The sequence below is a fragment of the Lemur catta genome, chromosome 17 (assembly GCF_020740605.2).
Source record: "Lemur catta isolate mLemCat1 chromosome 17, mLemCat1.pri, whole genome shotgun sequence".
Classification (NCBI taxonomy): Eukaryota; Metazoa; Chordata; class Mammalia; order Primates; family Lemuridae; genus Lemur; species Lemur catta.
The window spans coordinates 22,605,797-22,623,921 of NC_059144.1; the positions used below are offsets into that span (position 1 = coordinate 22,605,797).

At 37.3% G+C, this 18,125-nt stretch overlaps 1 protein-coding gene across 1 annotated transcript in view; it reads left to right on the forward strand.

The window, feature by feature from the left end:
• Positions 1 to 18,125, forward strand: part of LOC123622399 (ubiquinol-cytochrome-c reductase complex assembly factor 1) — a 100,875-nt gene that overhangs the window by 20,330 nt on the left and 62,420 nt on the right. The window contains exons 3-5 of the mRNA XM_045528731.1: positions 4,028 to 4,123; positions 5,058 to 5,165; positions 12,255 to 12,327. Coding sequence (XP_045384687.1) covers positions 4,028 to 4,123; positions 5,058 to 5,165; positions 12,255 to 12,327 — 277 coding nt within the window. The remainder of the gene's footprint in view (positions 1 to 4,027; positions 4,124 to 5,057; positions 5,166 to 12,254; positions 12,328 to 18,125) is intronic.

Sequence of the window (18,125 nt, forward strand, 5' to 3'; positions counted from 1 at the left end):
CTCTTTGTCTCTCTCTCTCTCTCTCTCTTTATCTCTCTCTATTCAGGGAGGCCTCTTCACTCTTTTTGGAAGCAAAAAATAAGGGTGAAATCTTATTAATATATTCCTTTTAATCAGAGGCTATCTGCAAAAGAGTTTATCATTGTAGTTAATAGGTCTTTACATTTGTATTATGCAGTGTAGTTTATACATCTCCTTCACTTGCATTATTTAATTGGTTCTCAAAACAAATTTATGAGATAGTCAGGCAGTGCTGGAGCTTCAACTCAAGTCTTCTGACTCAAGTTTGTTTTTTTTTTTTTTTGGTAGAGACAGGGTCTCACTATGTTGCCCAGGCTGGTCTTGAATTCCTGGTCTCAAGTGATCCTCCTGCCTCAGCCCCCCAAAGTGTTGGGATTACAGGTGTGAGCCACATCACTGGCCTGACTCAGTGTTTTTCTCTTTCCACTACACCGTGCTTCCTCACCTCTGCCTTCTCATTCTACCTTCTCCATTCTGCCCTCTTCTGTATGAAGTCTTTTCTGATGACTCTAGGTCATTATTTTCCATTTCCAAATTTCTGTTTACACTGTTCCACATCTTTAAGCATTTTTGTACATTTTATTGGAGTGTAATAAAATGTAGAAAAAGGTACAAATCATAAATGTACAGCTGAATGAATTATTAGAAAGTAAATATAACCAGCATCCAGATCAAGAAATAGAACATTACCAGAACCACAGAAGCCTCCTTGACCCTTCTAGATACTCCTCCAACCAAGATTAACTAGTCTTTACTTTGAAGACCATAGATAATTTGCCTTTTAAACATACCGTATATAATCTCTTGTGTTTGTCTGCTTTCATTAACTTTGTTCTAGAGATTCACCCATATTGTTCTTTGTAGTAATAGTTTATTCTCAATTGTATAATTTATTATATGAATATACCACAACTTATCCATTCTTCTGTTGATGAATATTTGGATTGTTTCCAATTTGGAGCTTTTATGAATAGTGATGCTATGAACATTCTTATACATGCTTTTTAGTGAACATACGTACACATTTCTGTTGGGGTGTTTACTTAGAAATGGAATTGGTGATTCTTATGGGACATGTATACATTCAGCTTCAGTAGATACTGCCAAATATGTTTTCAAAGTGATTGTACCATTGTACTCCCACCAGCAGTGTATGAGAGTTCTAGTTTCTTTACATCCTTGCCAACACTGGGGTTTTCTTTGTTTGTTTGTGGTGTATGACCTTTCAGCATTTTTAAATGTGATATTTGGTTCTGTTTCTTGTGTGGTAAGTCTTCTTTCTCTTTTTCACAAGATTATGAGTTCCTTGAGAATAGGGATTCTGGTTGTATCCCAAAACCTGGCATAAGGGCTGGCATATTGTGGACCATACAGGTTGAATGAATGAAGCATATATATATGGCATGTATGTGGACAAAGACAGGAAGGAAATAATCAGAAATAAAAATGGTACAGATGATAGGATTTGTTTATTCAACAAATATTCAAGCGTTTCCCATTGTACTTGATTCTGGTAATATACCTATTTCTTAACCCTCATGTATCTTTTTGGTAGTGGCGTTAGAAAATAAGCAAGTACATAAGTAAATAAAGATACAATTATACATGACAATGAGTACCACGAAGAAATGAACAGGCTACTACTATGGTAGAGAATAATGGGATGATAAGAACCTGTTTTTAGATAAGGTGGTTAGAGAAGGCCTCTTTGAAAAAATGACATTTGAGTATTTCAGAGCATTTTTTCGCTTTTACAAAAAGTTATTTATTGATATCTTTTCAATTTAAACTAAAGAAACATTGAGATCTTTGAGGCTTAAGTGAATCTTTTTGAGGGGGCAAGAGCAAGAGTGGATAGTACAAAAGAGTTTTAAATGTCAATGTTTATAGCCGGGTATGGTGGCTCATGCTTGTCATCCTAGCACTTGGGAGGCTGAGGTGGGAGGATTGCTTGAACTCAGGAGTTTGAGACCAACCTGAGTAAGAGCAAGACCCTGTCTCTACTAAAAATAGAAAAATTAGCTGAGCATCATGGCATGCACCTGTAGTCCCAGCTATTCGGGAGGCTGAGGCAGGAGTATTGCTTGAGCTCAAGAGTTTGAAGTTGCAGTGAGCTATGATGATGCCACTGCACTCAATGCGGGGTGACAGAGCGAGACTGTCTCAAAAAAAAAAAAGTCTGTGTTTATATCATAGATATGTGTAAATGTGGGGAAACTAGATATTGTCCTTGTTACTAGGTATGTAAGTGCTTCAGTAGTTCAATATAGTGTAAAATGTTAACTTATGAATAATGGTAGGACAGAAATACAGCAGGTGGTGGGACAGGCACGGAAGGAATCCATTAGTTATTCCTGGAGCTATGGGGAAAGAAAAGGATCATATAATCTGATAGAAGACGACTCAGCCCAAAGCACAGCTTGTTGAAACTGCCTTTGGTTGTGTTCTTTGAACCAGTTTAAGTGCTTTGTGTTCCAGATAGACCATTACGTTGATGTAATGGGAGGTGTTCTGTGTTTAGTCTGTGTTTTACAAAGCCTACTTGATCCTTATGAATTAAAGCATAAGTGTCCTTGAGACTGACCAGAAGAGTCCTGACTAATCTTTTAATATCCTTGTTTGGAAAGAAAAGTAAATATTAATAGGAACGTTTCACAATTAGAAATTCTATTTTTTCTTCGTTAGGTCTAAAGAAAAAAATCATTTTCATTCTATGTGTTCCAGATTTCTTCTTGGAATAAACCAAACATGAAGGATTAACCCTGTTTCTATTCTCTCCCACCCGTTTTTATTGTAAAGATAATACATTATAACATTACTGAGTTTGGAAACCAGATTCTTAAACTTATCCATAATTCTAACTTAAAATAACTTTTTGATTTCTTGTGTGTTCCTTTCTAGACTTGCATATGCATTCATGTTTTTACCTATAATTTTATGCATATTATAAGCATTTTTTCATGTTAAAAAATCTTTAATGGAAACCATGGACTCTGGGTGATAATGATGTCAGTGTAGTTTCACTGTAACAAATATACTACTCTGGTGTGGGATTTGCTAGTGGGGGAGGTTGTGCACGTAGGGGAGGCGGGTATATGGGAACTCTGTACTTCCCACTCAATTTTGGTATGAATCTAAAACTGTTATAAAAGATAGTCTATTAAAAAAAATCTTGGTGGTTACCTGGTTTTCCATTAAATGAGTATACTTTAATTAATCATCTCCTTAGTGGACTTTCCCTCCCTCCAGTTTTCACTCTTGTGAATAATGCTACAATGAAGATCTCTTGCATGTGGTTTTTCTCCTTAGGAATTATTTTCAAAACTGTGTGTATTGTTCTTGGTTATAATAATACCAACCCAATAGGGTTGTGGTGACGATTAAATAAGGAAATATACATAAGGCATTTAGCATAGTATCTGACACATAATAATTGTAAATAATGACTATAATATTGCCAAATTGCTTTAAATGCAATGTGAACTTAGGAAGGCAATTGTGATCTGAACAATAATGTTGATAATGGTGATGGTGATCATTGAATATTTATTGAGTACCTATTTTGTGAAAGGCACTTTACATAGATTATCTCCTTTAATCCTCACCACAGCTGAAGTTCAGTAAGTTGCCCCTGGCCACCGAGCTTGTAGCTGGCAGAAGCAGGTTTTGTTTATACTTAAAATTGACTGATAACGTCTTTGGTTTTTTTCCGCTGCCCGTATTTAAATAGGTACTTGTCATAATTCTGTTTCCTAGAGTTGACTTAGATTTAGTTCTAGGATTCCAGGGCCAAATTCTTTTATTTCTTCAAGTATTTACTGAGCATTTACCAGGTACCAAACACAATTCTAGGTGCTGATCTTGTTCTCTTGGTGATCAGATCTCCAGGAACTGGGGTAAGGGTGGAAAGATCCTATACTGTAGTCTTTACTTTGAAGCAGCTCTGCTTGGATAACCTTCTAAGTGAATGCTCAGTGTTGCTTACATCTGTGTTTTTATCCCCCAGTGGCCCCAGATGAGGCAGTCCCGAACATGTGGGGGATCAGAACAGATTTCTGGAATATACATACAACTGAGTAGGAAATACCACACCACAAATAAGGTGAGAATTGTTAGCACTTTCTGTGTTTATAGAGTGCTCTCACCCAGATGTTATTCTTTGGAGCTGAACAAAACTGTTAGCTAGGTGAGGCAAGGAGTTTTATGAAATGCAGAAAGCGAAGCTCAGGAAGGTAAAGTGACTTGCCCAAGGTCACAAGGATGGTAAGTGACAGACCAACTGAATATTTGAACCTGAGCTTTCTGAGCCTATGTCCTATATTTCTTCCATTGTACTTTCTTGCCTAGAAAACACTTAAGAGGAAAAAGTCTTTATGAATTTTTTTACATGTTAAAAATACAATATTTAACCTTTTGGAGAATTTCTTATTGGTTAGAGGGCCTGCCTTCATTTGGAGAGGCTTAGTATTAGAACAGGTTTTCCTTGGAGTTTGTTTGCAAACTGCATGACTCCTATCTTCTATAGTCATTAATAAAATTTGTTATACCTGTACTAAAGAATGCAAAAGTTTAAAAACATTTATTCAGTATTTGCTTCGGTTGATTGTGGTTTTGAATGACTTTTTGACTGCTTTCAGATAGTATTTTTCTTTCCTTTTCCTGTTGTATCAATAAACATAGAATGTTCCACTTCTCAGAATTGTTCTTTGGGAGATGGGGGTCAAGATTCTTTTTAAGAGTACTCTTTTTGATGGAACTTTTATTATAATGCCCCAGATCTGTCATTTCCTAGACATGGGTTCATAGGCATATGGTCAGTGAGGTGGGTATGTCTGGCTTTGAAATTTGGAAGACATCTACAGTTCCAAATCTGTTTTCACCGATAAGCTGCCAAAAAAATGAAAATTAAAAAGTCTAGGTGAAAGAAAAAAAACTAAGCAATAAAATTGCCCTCAGACCTAATGATGAACAAAAGCATTCTATTTCAAAAAAATTTTTTGGAAGTAATTTTGGTTTCTTTTTCTTTGGTTACTTAGCTGCCTACTACCAAGGATTCCCCACAGCCTGTTGAGGAGAAGGTTGGTGCCCTCACAAAAATAATAGAAGCCATGGGATTCACAGGACCTTTGAAATACAGTAAATGGGTAAAGTCCTTTAAGTTCTTCTATTTTTCCTTTTGGGCTTTGTGCTTTCTGCTCCTCATAGAAGATTTTATAAGCTTCTGATTTGCTTTTTATGAAATTCATACATTGTTTTGAGAATTTCTTCAAAAAGTCCTCTCCCCCGCTGCTGCTTCCAAGTCAGATGTATACAGCGTGTGGGGCTGAAGTAGTCTCTCAAGCTGATGCCTTGGAAATATCACACAGTAGTAGGCATGGCAATAACACTGGGCTTTCCAGGCCCTTGCTATGTGGTATGCCACATAAGTGACTTCTTGGGGGTCAGATGGGCCAAATGTACTGATGGGCAGCCTTCTTAAGGAAGCATTACTCTCTGATGAATCCATATTTATGAGTGATTTTTGACAAAAATTTTACTAATAAGCATCTTTTCGTTAACTAATTAAGCCCACAATTTATTATAATTCTTATTGTGGTGGGATATTTGCTAGCTGTGTCACTCCTACTAAACTCTTGGCCTAGTACATTATCTGTTATATAGTAGTAGCTATAAATGAATAAATGTCCTCTCTGCCGTTACCTGCATACTGCCCCTGGGCTTTTATAACAATACCCCTAACCAATTAAAGAAATAAAATATTAGCAGTTCAGTTCTTCTTAGCCTACTTATCTTCTAGAACTGGTTGAGCATCCCAAATGTGAAAATCCAAAATCTGAAATGCTCTAAAATCTGAAACTTTTTGAGTACCAACATGATGCTGAAAGGAAGTACTCATTAGAGCATTTTAGATTTCACAATTTTGGATTTGGGATGCTCAACTGGTGAATATAATGCAGATACTCCCAAATCCAAAACCCTTCTGTCCCATGTGTTTCAAATAGGGATACTCAAATTGTACTGCCATTTCTATCACTGTAGCAGAATTGCCTTTTAATGCCTTTCAGGATTGCTAGAATATTAGATAAGTAAGTTGTAAATCAGAACAAGCCAACTACAAAGCAGTAGGGAAGGCTTTTCTAGAAAATAATCATACTTTGCTCAAAATGACCAAGTAATGCCAGTTATACCAGTTTAATAATTGTGTTCAAATTAGAATGTCAGTTTTAATGTGGACCTTCTATTTGTGTTTTGTTCTTTTGATGTCTGGTTCTCTTCCTAACAGTTCTCACTACAAGTATAGACTTCTCTCTATAATCTTCTAATGAATTCTGAAAAGTGAACAGTGATTCCACAAGCATTTTGTTTTTGAGGGGCTTTGAAAAGTATAGAAAGAACACAAATACTAAGTGATAATGATGTTCTTGGGAGTCTTAAGGTTCTGATGTGCTTTCTTAATCACCAAAGAAGTATTAGTTATGTTCATTAAAGTTATATTTTTCTATGTCTTAATTCTTTGACACTTGATAATTGTTGGTATATTTGGTAATGTTGTTAAGCAGAATCTTTTCCCCTATTTAAAAACAAAAGGTTGTGATTATGGCCTTTGGACTTAAAAACTTAAAATATGTGTTTTGTTTGAAAATAAGAAATTAAAAAGGGGGAAATGAGAGCTGAAAGAAAGAAAAGAGAGAAAAATTCACTATTTTATTCATTTCTTAGTGATTAGGTTCCATTTGGTTGCTACCATAGGCTTTGTCTAGTCTGTTTCTTTTATGATGCCAAAGGGAAGATTGGCTACCATTTGGAGGATTACTAAATCATCAGGAAAATTCCTTTGTTTTTTAACTTAAGTTAGCCTCTGATCTTTCTTGGTTCCCTTGTGACCTCAACTAAATCCCTAATGTTGAGGTGTTTACTTTATATAATCGTCATTTTTAAAATTTATGACATCAGGCCGAGGGTCGTGGCTCATGCCTGTAATCCTAGCACTCTGGAAGGGCAAGGCGGAAGGATCCCTTGAGCTCAGGAGTTGGAGACCAGCCTTAGCAAGAGGAAGACCCTGTCTCTATTAAAAATAGAAAAATTAACCAGTGTCATGGTGTGTGCCTGTAGTTCCAGCTACTCGGGAGGCTGAGGCAGGAGAATCACTTGAGCCCAGGAGTGTGATGTTGCAGTGAGCTATGATAACGCCACTGTGCTCTACCCAGGGAAACAGAGTAAGACTCTGTCTCAAAAAAAAAAAAAAAAAAATTGTGACATCAAAATATGACATTGTAGTATAATTAAGGTGGTAAAATGTAGGTATAACTTACTTTTTTTTTTTTTTTTCTGATACAGGGTCTGGCTTTGTTGCCCAGGCTGGAGTGCAGTGGCACAATCATAGCTTACTGCAACCTCAAATGGCTGGGCTCAAGCTATCCTCCCGCCTCAGCCTCCCAAGTAGCTGGGACCACAGGCATGAGCCACCATGCCTGGCTGATTTTCCTGTTTTTTGTAGAGATGGTATCTCGCTATGTTGCTCAGGCTGGTCTTGAACTCCTGACCTCAAGCGATCCTCCTGCCTCGGCCTCCCAGAGTGCTGGGATTACAGGCATGAACCATCATGCCCAGCTTTGAATGACTGAGAGCCCTTTTCAGCAACGTTCACTCAGAAATCTATTGCTAGATACTTGCATTGGATTGCACTAGGAAAATTCTTTGATTTGTGTTTTCACATGTATTTGATTAGGAAGTGAAATGTCTGCGTCTCTATCTGTATCAGCAGTATCAACTATCTTTTCTGTGTCTTTTTCTTTACTGTTTTCATGTATTGTTCCCATTTTTCTACAGTCATATTTAGGATTTTAAACGTAGCTTTTCCTTACCTATTGAATATCCTGAAATAACCATTCTTTTTCATTATCTTTTTTTTTTTTGAGACAGAGTCTCTCTGTGTTGCCCTGGGTAAAGTGCAGTGGCGTCATCATAGTTCACTGCAGCCTCAAACTCCTGGGCTCACGTGATCCTCCTTTCTTAGCCTCCTGAGTAGCTGGGACTATAGGCACATGCCACAACGTGTGGCTAATTTTTCTATTTTTAGTAGAGACGGGGTCTCACTCTTGCTCAGGCTGGTCTTAAACTCCTGAGCTCAAGCAATCCTCTTGCCTTGGCCTCCCAGAGTGCTAGGATTATAGGCATGAGCCATTGCATCTGGCCGTCATTATCTTTACATAGCAATATCAGGTAAGATAAGGACATTTACTAAATTCAGCCACATGCCACAGAATAGATGGTTTCCATATTAGCATTAAGCCAAAAAGTATTCCTGCTCTGAAGGACAATGACAAGCTGGAATGTATTGAAAGGTGAGCAGTGAGCCTTGTGAAAGCTTCAGAAACTGTGTTGAATAAAAAATAGTTGAAGGAAATAGGGATGTTTAGCCTGGAAAAGAGAAGACATGATGGTTCTCAGGTTATTTGAGGTACATATGTGAAAAAAAATGAAGAGATTTAATCTGAGGTATTCCAGTGGGCAGAATAATGTTTAATGGATATTACATGAAGGACATTTAAGTTGACTAAAACAAAAATCCAATAAGAATTGTCCTCTAGTTGGATAGGTAGCCTTGCAAGGTCATTGATCTTGTTTGAACAGGGGCCCAGATGGTTGACTGTTAAGTCAAGAATGCTGTAGAAGGAATTCCAGTACAGAAGAGAAGGTTCAAGTGACTAAAAATTCCTTTCCAACTCTCACATAGCTGTTAGTGCAAGCCTTTTACTAGATTCATTTTTCATCTTGTAGGATAGTACAAAATGCATCAGTTAGTGGGAGAGCAGATTTTCATTTCCTAAAGCTGTTTAAGGTAGTTCTCTTTTTACTCAAGTAGACTGATGAAGTCTTCCAAAGTTAGAATGAAATAGACGTGAAGTCATCCAAGGATCAGAACAACTTGTATTGACTGGTTGGAAATTAAGTCCACCTACCTCTTTAACTTATATGAACGCATGATTCTTGAAAAGGTTCTTTCCTCAGGTTATTTCCAGGCCCTGAGTGATGGTCTTAAGGGACTTGCTTTAGAGATTTGTCCAGGAAAATGGCTCACCAAAGTATAAAGGCTTGGCTTTGCTGCAGGAAAAGTGAAGAACTGTAAAATTCTCTTGATTTCCACAGCATGAGCACTGTATAAATACACTGGCCAATCTGGTGAAATCTTCATTATTTGTAATGAATGCTTTTTTACGAACATGTTGTGGGCAAAGCTTCCTTCTCAAGGAAAGACTTAGGCCTTGGAGGCAAGTCTGTCTTTCTTAGGCAGGGTGATTAATTATGAACCTAGAGGACTTTATATACAGGAGTCTGAAGGAAATTGTAAGGTTAAAAAAAAGATCAAGAAATAGGTAATTAGGAGTTTTAATTAAAATTATAAATTTGTCTGTAGTTGAACTGGACCTTATGGCCCTCCATGAGGGCAGGGATTTTTATCTGTTTTGTTTAGTAATCTATTCTCAGCATCTGATCAGGGCCAGGCACTGAATTAGGTACTCAATGAATTATTGGATGAACTGAAGAGCTAGGACAGATGCCCTAAACTCCATGTCTCAAGGATAGGAATAGGCCTGTTAAGGCCAAAGTATTAGGATAATGATATCATTAGGATATCATTAGTTTGGTGATGGTACACACAAATGCTTCCCAAGATGTGATCTGAGGACAAATACTTTCAAGAACTGCAGGTGTTAACAAAGTTAAATAGGCTTCTTTTTTTGTTTGCTGATATAGTGAATTATACTGATGATTTGCCAGTGTTGAATCAACCTTGCATTCCTGGGATAAATACCACTTCATCATGAGTTATTGTCTTTTAAAAATATTGATGGATTTAACTTGTTAATATTTTGTTAAGGAATTTTGCATCTGTGTTCATGAAGGCTATGGTTCTATAGTTTTGTTTTCTTCTAATGACTTTGTTTTTGATATCAGGGTAACATTGGCCTCATGGAAGAGCTGGGAAGAGTTCTTTCCTCTTGTTTTCTGGCAGAGTTTGTGTAGATTTGGTATCATTTCTTTAGATGTTTGGTAGAATGCTCTACTGATGCCATCTGGGCCTGGAGTTTGCATTGTGGGAAGATTTCTAGCTACAAATACAATTTCTTTAGTAGATACAAGACTATTTGTGTTATTTATTTTATTCTAGTGAGCTTTGGTAGTTTGAATCTTTCAGGGAATTTGTCCGTTTCCTCTAAGTAATCGCCTTCATTGGCCTAGAGCTGTTTGTAATAGTCCCTTATTATCCTATTAATGTCTTTAAGATATGTAATGATGTCTTCTTGCTGATTCCTGATATTGGCAATTTGTATGCTCTCTGTTTTTGGTTTGTTTCTTCTTGATCAGTCTGGCTATAGATTATCAATTTTATTGATATTTTTAAAGAACCAGCTTTGGCTTCTTTGATTTTTTTATGTTATTTTTCTGTTTTTAATTTTATTGATTTCTGCTCTTTATGATATTCTTTCTGCTTGCTTTTAGGTTTAATTTACTTTTCTTTCTTTCTTTTCTTTTCTTTTTTTTTTTTTTTGAGTCAGTCTCACTTTGTCTCCTGGGCTAGAGTTCCATGGTGTCAGCCTAACTCATAGCAACCTCAAACTCCTGGGCTCAAGCGATCCTCTTGCCTCAGCCTCCTGAGTAGCTGGGACTACAGATGTGCACCACCACACCTGGCTAATTTTTTCTATTTTTGGTAGAGATAGGGTCTCGCTCCTGCTCAGGCTGGTCTTGAACTCCTGAGCTCAAGCAATCGTCCCACTTTGGCCTCCCAGAATGCTAGGATTACATGGGTGAGCCACTGTGCTAGCCTACTTTACTTTTCTTTTCTATTGTTTTACCATGGTTTTTGTTTAAATGTGGGCTTCTAATGGTGATTTACTCCCCAGATAGGCATATCAGATTTCCATTTCTTATATGTTCTGTTTTCCCCTATATATCCTGCATGAGCTTTAGACTAAAAGCCTTGAAAACAGGACAGACCTCAAATTAGAAAATAAAAAAATCTTAATTACAATCAAAGACATAATTCTTCCTTAATTTGTTCTGCCTATCAGAGATCCTTTTTTTTTGTTTTGTTTTTTTTCTTTTTTTACACAGTAGAGAGTATGCAAAAATATGAACATTGTATAGTATTGGGTGTAGTCTATCCTTGGTGACTCTGAACCTTAATATCAGAGCTCTGCTAAATTCGATTGGTTTTTCTTTACTTGCTATGTCCTTTTCAGTCTGTGCATATTTGTTTTTAGTCTGCATATTTGAGTTTGTAACTTTCCCTGTTATTTTAAGAAAAATAAGTTTCTACAGGCTTTTTGTTGATGTGCTAATTTATTTAGTTATATCCTTTTTTTTGAGACAGAGTCTTGCTCTGTCACCTGGGCTAGAGTGCCATAGAGTCAGCCTAGCTTACAGCAACTTCAAACTCCTGGGCTCAAGCGATCTTCCTGCCTCAGCGTCCTGATGGCTGGGCCACCATGCCCAGCTAATTTTTTCTATTTTTAGTAGAGATGGGGGTCTTGGTCTTGCTCAGGCTGGTCTCGAACTCCTGAGCTCAAGCAGTCCTCCTGCCTTGGCCTCCCAGAGTGCTAGGATCATAGGTGTGAGCCACTGAGAGGCCTGTCCCCTTGTTTTCTTTTCTCTTGGCTCACATTTGATTTATCTTGTCTTACATACTGCATATCCTTGTAAGACCCTTAAATCAGTTCTGAAACATGGCAAAATATGAATGAGTGAACAGTGTTAAAGATGATGTAACCATTTCCAATCACTAGCACTCTGGGATGCTGAGGCAGGAAGATCACTAGAGCTCAGGAGTTCGAGACCAGCCTGAGAAAGAGCAAGACCACCTCACCTCTACTACAAATAGAAAAAATTAGCCAGATGTGGTGGCACGCCTGTAGTCCCAGCTACTTGGATGGCTGAGGCAGGAGGATCTCATGAGCCCAGGAGTTTGAGGTTGCACTGAGCTAGGCTGACACCATGGAACTCTAGCTCAGGCAACAGAGTGAGATTCTGGCTCAAAAAAAAAAAAAAAAAAAAGAGGAAGAGAAAAAAAAGGAAAAAAGAATTTTATTGCTTTAAATAAATTGCTTAGACTCATGTTTGGACCCTTCCTTCTAGTTTAAGAAATATGAGATTCTGTGATCCATGTCCAAAGGCACTACAACATTCACTGGTCATGTTTTGAGTTTGGTTTTATTTTCTTTGTCTAGAAGATTAAGATTGCGGCCCTGCGCATGTATACTAGCTGTGTGGAGAAAACTGACTTCGAGGAATTCTTTCTAAGTAAGTTATTATTTGACAGTTCTGAAAGGAAAATGAATCTAGTTTTCATTTTTATGGTTGTGTCTTAATAGATTTTTTTTAAGTCACTAGCGAAACAATTTTCTTGTACAAAGCATATAATAGAAACTATTTTTCTCCTTTTGTTTTTTCTTTATTTTCTTTTTTTTTAAATTCCAGAATATTACAGGAGTAGAAACATTTAGGTTACATGTATTGCTTTTGTACCACCTGAGTCAGAGTCACAAGTGAACCCATTCCCCAAACAGTGCACACTGCACCCATTAGGTATGAATATATCCATCCCCTCCTCCCATATTTTTTTCTCCTTTTTTTTAAATTAAATTTTTTATTTTGAGACAGAATCTCACTATGTTGCCCAGGCTGGCCTCAAACTCCTGGGCTCAAGCGATCCTCCTGTGTCAAAGCCTCCCAAGTAGCTGAGATTACAGGCGCATGCCACTTTGCCTGGCTGTTTTTCTCTTTTAATAGAATAAACAAGGAACAAAAGAATCTCATAAATAAAACATTTTAACAATTTTGAAAAAAACTTAAAGATTTGTCTAGTAATTTGATGTTATCATTCTTCTTATCCACATATACGTCTTTTTACAGAAGAGTACTCATAGTGAACATATCCTATTTTACATTCTGGATGTTTTACTTAGCACTTTGATGAACTTTTCTCCAGTCATTCCTCCTTTGTTTTTAGTTTTTAATTGTTTTAGTTAAATAAGTAGAATAAGCCTGGAATAAGCCTCATGATTTTTCTTCTTTCTAGTCGAGGACTATTGGGTCAAAAGGCACATATAATTTTATTATTTATGCCCCATTTCCAAGGGGGTTTTACTGGTTTAGACCATCACAAGCAACCAGTTGATTATATCAATACAATATTCATTTTGTTGCTATAAATTGTTGTAGTTATTAACAAAATTAATTAAAGGAGGTACTTGTAAAATCATTGGGAGAGATTAAGCGATTTCTAGTTTCATAGATTTTTGAAATGAAATGTACACTGTGTACTTCTATGGTAACAACCATATCCTCAAAGCAACAAACACCTAACCATATACACTTGTTATTTTTCTCTAACAACAAATATTTATATATAATAATGTTAATAACAATGAAGAAAGCTAGATGCAGTTTTGATTATTTAATTACTATTTTGGTTTTTAAAAATGAAATGCAAGTTGTTTTGTTTATTTTACCATCTCAGCAGATTGATACTAGAAACTTAAAATACCACACTGAATTTAATTCCAATTTAGTATCTGCCTTTCATTTCTTATTTAATCATAGCCAAGAAAGAAAACTTTCCTTCTTCTTTGTTAACTTCTAACAATCTCTCTTTTTAGGAGTAATTAGTCCAAAAGGACTAATCCTTCCTCTAGCAGATGAAACTATTAATATTAGAAGCTGTGTTTTTCTTAAGTGCTTTCTTGAATCCATGTGCTAAGCATTTTTCACCAGATCTTTTTAAAACCTTATCCTCAGACGTCTATTTAGTATTTGATTCAGTAAATAACTCAGAAATTTATTATAATTATTTTGAAAGGATGTTGACTATCTTTGTCTTAGTTAACTCCTCATTATTGAAGGTTTTTGAGTTAATATTATAGTATTGAATAATAAGACTGTTTTTACATATTTATATATCATGTTTTAACTCATAGCCTGTTGTAAACTACTTATAAAATTTAAGAACAGTTTATGAAAATCATGACTGTTATATACTAATAGCTCACATTTACATAGTATGCTTTTACATTTGTCTCATTTAGGAATTACAAAGCCTTGTAGGGTAGGAAGGCTTGTTTTGTTTTCATTTTTGTTTTGTTTTCAGAAACAGTTGAGGCTTAGAGAGGGCTAAGTGACTCACCTAAGGTTGCTTAGCCAAGCCCTCAACCTGTGTTGTCTGGCTTAAAATCTAGGGGAATTTTCCATTATAACGTATTGCCTATTAATGAATATAATTACAAATTAGAAATTGTAATCCATCTTAATATTTTTTGTATTTTATTATATTTAAATGAGAACTACCTCTGTGAGAAGTTCTATTTGTATTAGAAACTGATGTTTATACCTACTAGAGCACGTACATCTCTGTGAGCTTTGTCCTCGCTTTGTCTTTGAAGTAGTAGTTACCTAGGGAGGTAATAAAATATTCACTGACATCACTCTTGAGGTTTTCTAAGACTCAATTTGAGAATTTCCTTTTAAAACCTATAGCATGTTCTTTGTATTATGTTCCATTGTGGCCCTTCATAGTCATTTGTGGGTAGAATAAGTTTCAAAATCAAACCAGAGTCATTCCAAACTGTGGCTAGTGAATAAAAAGGGAGCAAATCTGGAACATACCATCCAGAGGCAGAAGATAAAAAAAATCTGTAAAATAATGTGACTTTCTTGTGGCTTGGATTCTAAAGAATAGTCCAGACAGGTTTGAAATAGGGAATATATATATTGCTTCCTAAGATTACACCTTTATAGTGGTCATTGTTCACTTGGATTTTTGGTATTTTAGGCCTTGACTTTTAGAGTCCCAAGAATTCAGTTTTAAAAAGATAGAGTCTCAGGCTAGTGTTACCCTCACCCACCCCAACCCTAATAAAAGTGAAGCTGGTGTTATTTCATGAAGATTGTTTAAGAATAAGTTGTTTACTTATTCTTTGTGAGTAAACAATAATATCCGTTAGCCTCTTGGATAGGTGCCCATAAAATGCCAAAGTTACAGACTCTCTGTCATCCTCAGAGCTGAAGTGTTCGAAGGTTTAGGTCCAGAGAGCTAGATACTGGGGATTCTGAATGGTAAGATACCTTAGCAGCCCATTGTTGCTTCTCAGATGTTCTAATGATGTCTTTTGTGTGTCATAAATGAGCATGCCATACCTCAGCATGCAGCAGTTTGCTGACTGGTCTTTTGGAGACCTGAGCAGAGGTGGCCAGTTAGTGAAGCCTGTGTTTAATTCCACCCTGTAGTCTGCAGACCGCTTTGTCTTTAACTTTTAAAACCCTAGAGACCTTGGAGAGAAGCCTCCTTAATCAGTAAGTTCTGAGTTGGTGGTTGAGGTTTATCACTTTATTTACACAATCATAAATAATTAGTGAGGTTTGTTCAAGATAATTAAAACCCTATTATTTAAATCATTCACTGAAAACAATAGTAAATATTTATTGAGTACCTATTAAATAGTAACCATTTTGCTAAACATTTTACAGGCCTTATCTCATTTAATCCTCACAAAAACTTTACAAGGTAGGTTATCTTGTTCTTCCCAGTTTCATAGAGAAGAAAACCGAGACTAAGTATCATGTAGTGAATGAGAGGTAGAGTCAGGGTTTTCAGTTAGGCAGTCTGACCCCCTGTTAAATGAACAACGATGTTAATACTGCTTCCCCATAACAGTAATGAATTCTTTAATTTTATCCAACTTGATGTTGAGAAAGAAAGTGCCTAGCTTCAGAAAATGAAGCACTGAATATACATTGGAGTAAGAGTGTGATCGTGGCAAAAGACTCTAACAGGTTTTAACTTTGAAGTGTTTAAACGCATTTCATTGAGCTAAAGAATCTGCTGTAATTTTGTGTAGCTTACAGTCAACATTCGTTGGTCTTACTTTTTAAGGGACCCCAGTGGGTATAGGGACTCAATCATATGCCAGCTCTTTTCCCATCCTCAGCCCTGAGGTGACCCTCAGAAGGAGAAATTGTGACGGAAGTCCAGCTGCTGGCCAGTCTGTGTATCTGTGCTTTCCAGCCTAAGAACTGATTCCCTCTCTGAGAAAATTGGAAAGGCTCCTGGAGACTGCTGAGAAGCTTTGATGTAGAGGTAGCAATTGAACAGATTGTCCTTTAGAAGCAGCCAAATTTCATTTTCCAGATTGAAAGACAGACTTCCAAGAAAACTTTTCTTTTTAATGTTTTGTTCTAGCATCCAAAAAAGACCCAACTTCAGATCTGGGCTTGAGAGTTTCTCAGGGCTATTCTCGTTCTAGGTGGAGGGTGGTTGGCCCACTCTCAGATGGCATGTGTCTTAATAGCTGTATGGCTGGCCAGGCCAGCCGTCACCTCCCTCCTGCTGGGCTCTGAGAGGAAGTCCACTTGACAGCTGCTGGGCACCTCCTAGTAAGCTCACCAGAGTATTTTGTTGTCACTTTGTGACAGACCTGGATTCAAACCCAGCCCTGCCACTAGCTTGTTAATATTGTGGCTTCCTGCAAATTACTTAGCCTTTTTGAGTCTGTTCCTTCATCTTTACAATGATGATTATCATGCTTCTTTCCAGGGTTAAAGTGAGGATTAAGTGAGATAATGTATTGACATGACTAGCAGTGTACCTGGCATGTAGGATGGGCCCTTAGTGTGTATTAGTTTCTGATATTAGTATTAAAGAGGCAGTTAGACTAGTGATTAAGAACATGGTGTCTGGAATCAAGCAGATCTGAATTTGATCCCAGGTGTCTCATTTCATAGCTCTGTGACCTTGAGCAGTCTTGATCTAAGAGTCAATTTTCTCTCCTGTCAATGGGAGTAATATCAGTGCCCACCTCATAGGGAGGATTCATTGAGTTAATGCATGTAAAGCACCTATTATAACGTCTGGCACACGGTACGCCCATGATGAATTACAGCTCTTTGTTATTATTGGCGCTGTTAGTATACCTGAAAGGGGTCCTTCCCTGTGTTTTATCTCCTAGTGACCCCTGTTTGTTACCTATCATTTAGTACATTGTGTACCTCACAGATTGATGAAAGGCGGAGGATAGCATTTCTTTCTTGAGTCATTGCTCCAAAAGGCAGATTCTACCATAAGGACCCAAATTCCCCATTGTTTCTCTTTTTTCTTCACCTTCTTGCTACAGCTTTTCTCCCTGACGTGTAATAAGAGGGCACATTGAGTAGGGGACCCCTCATCCAGCCAGTGGCTGGTCTTTCTTTCTTTCTTTTTCTGTCTCTTTCTTTTCTTTTTTTCCTTTTCTTTTTTCTTTCCATTTTTTTTTTTTTGGAGATAGAGTCTCATTTTATCACCCAGGCTGAAGTGCAATGGCATGATCATAGTTCACTGCAGCCTCAAACTCCTGGGCTGGAACCATCATCCTGCTTCAACCTCCTGAGTAGCTATGACTGCAGACACACACCACCACGCCCAGCTATTTTGTTTTTTGTAGAGACGGGGTTTCACTATAATGCCCAGGATGGTCTCAAACTCCTGGCCTCAAGTGATCCTTTCATCTCAGCCTCCCAAAGTTCTGGGGTTATAGGTGTGAGTCACTATGCCTGGCTCAGAGGCATTTCTTAGAGATCTGAGACTTGAGAGGCTTGGATGTCTGAGCATAGACCTGATCTGTGGGACCTGAAACCAAGGAAAAGCCCTCCCCGGTTTTGTCATTTCTGGGGGGTGATGAACGGCCTTTCATTAGATTTGGTCTGCTTTCTTATTCTGCCATGGCTCCCTAGAGCCCCACTTTTTTCTCCTAGTCATTTCTTTTGGGCAATTCATTCGATACAACTATGTTCATAGCACCTTAAAGAAAGAAGATAGGAGAAGGACACTAGAAAGACTTAAACTTCTCAGTGGGGCTCTACTGAAAAAAGCTGACATGAAAGTGGAGCAGGCAAGGTGGTGTTTGCCTAGCTTTTCAGAATCCGAGCCAGGAAGAGAAAATACTGTAGAATCACATGGAAGTTGGAAGGAACCATAGAGATCATCTGGGCTACATTATATTAATACAAAATGAGACTTCTGAGACTCAGAGGGGAGAAGTGATTTGCCCAAGGCCACACAACAAAGTGGT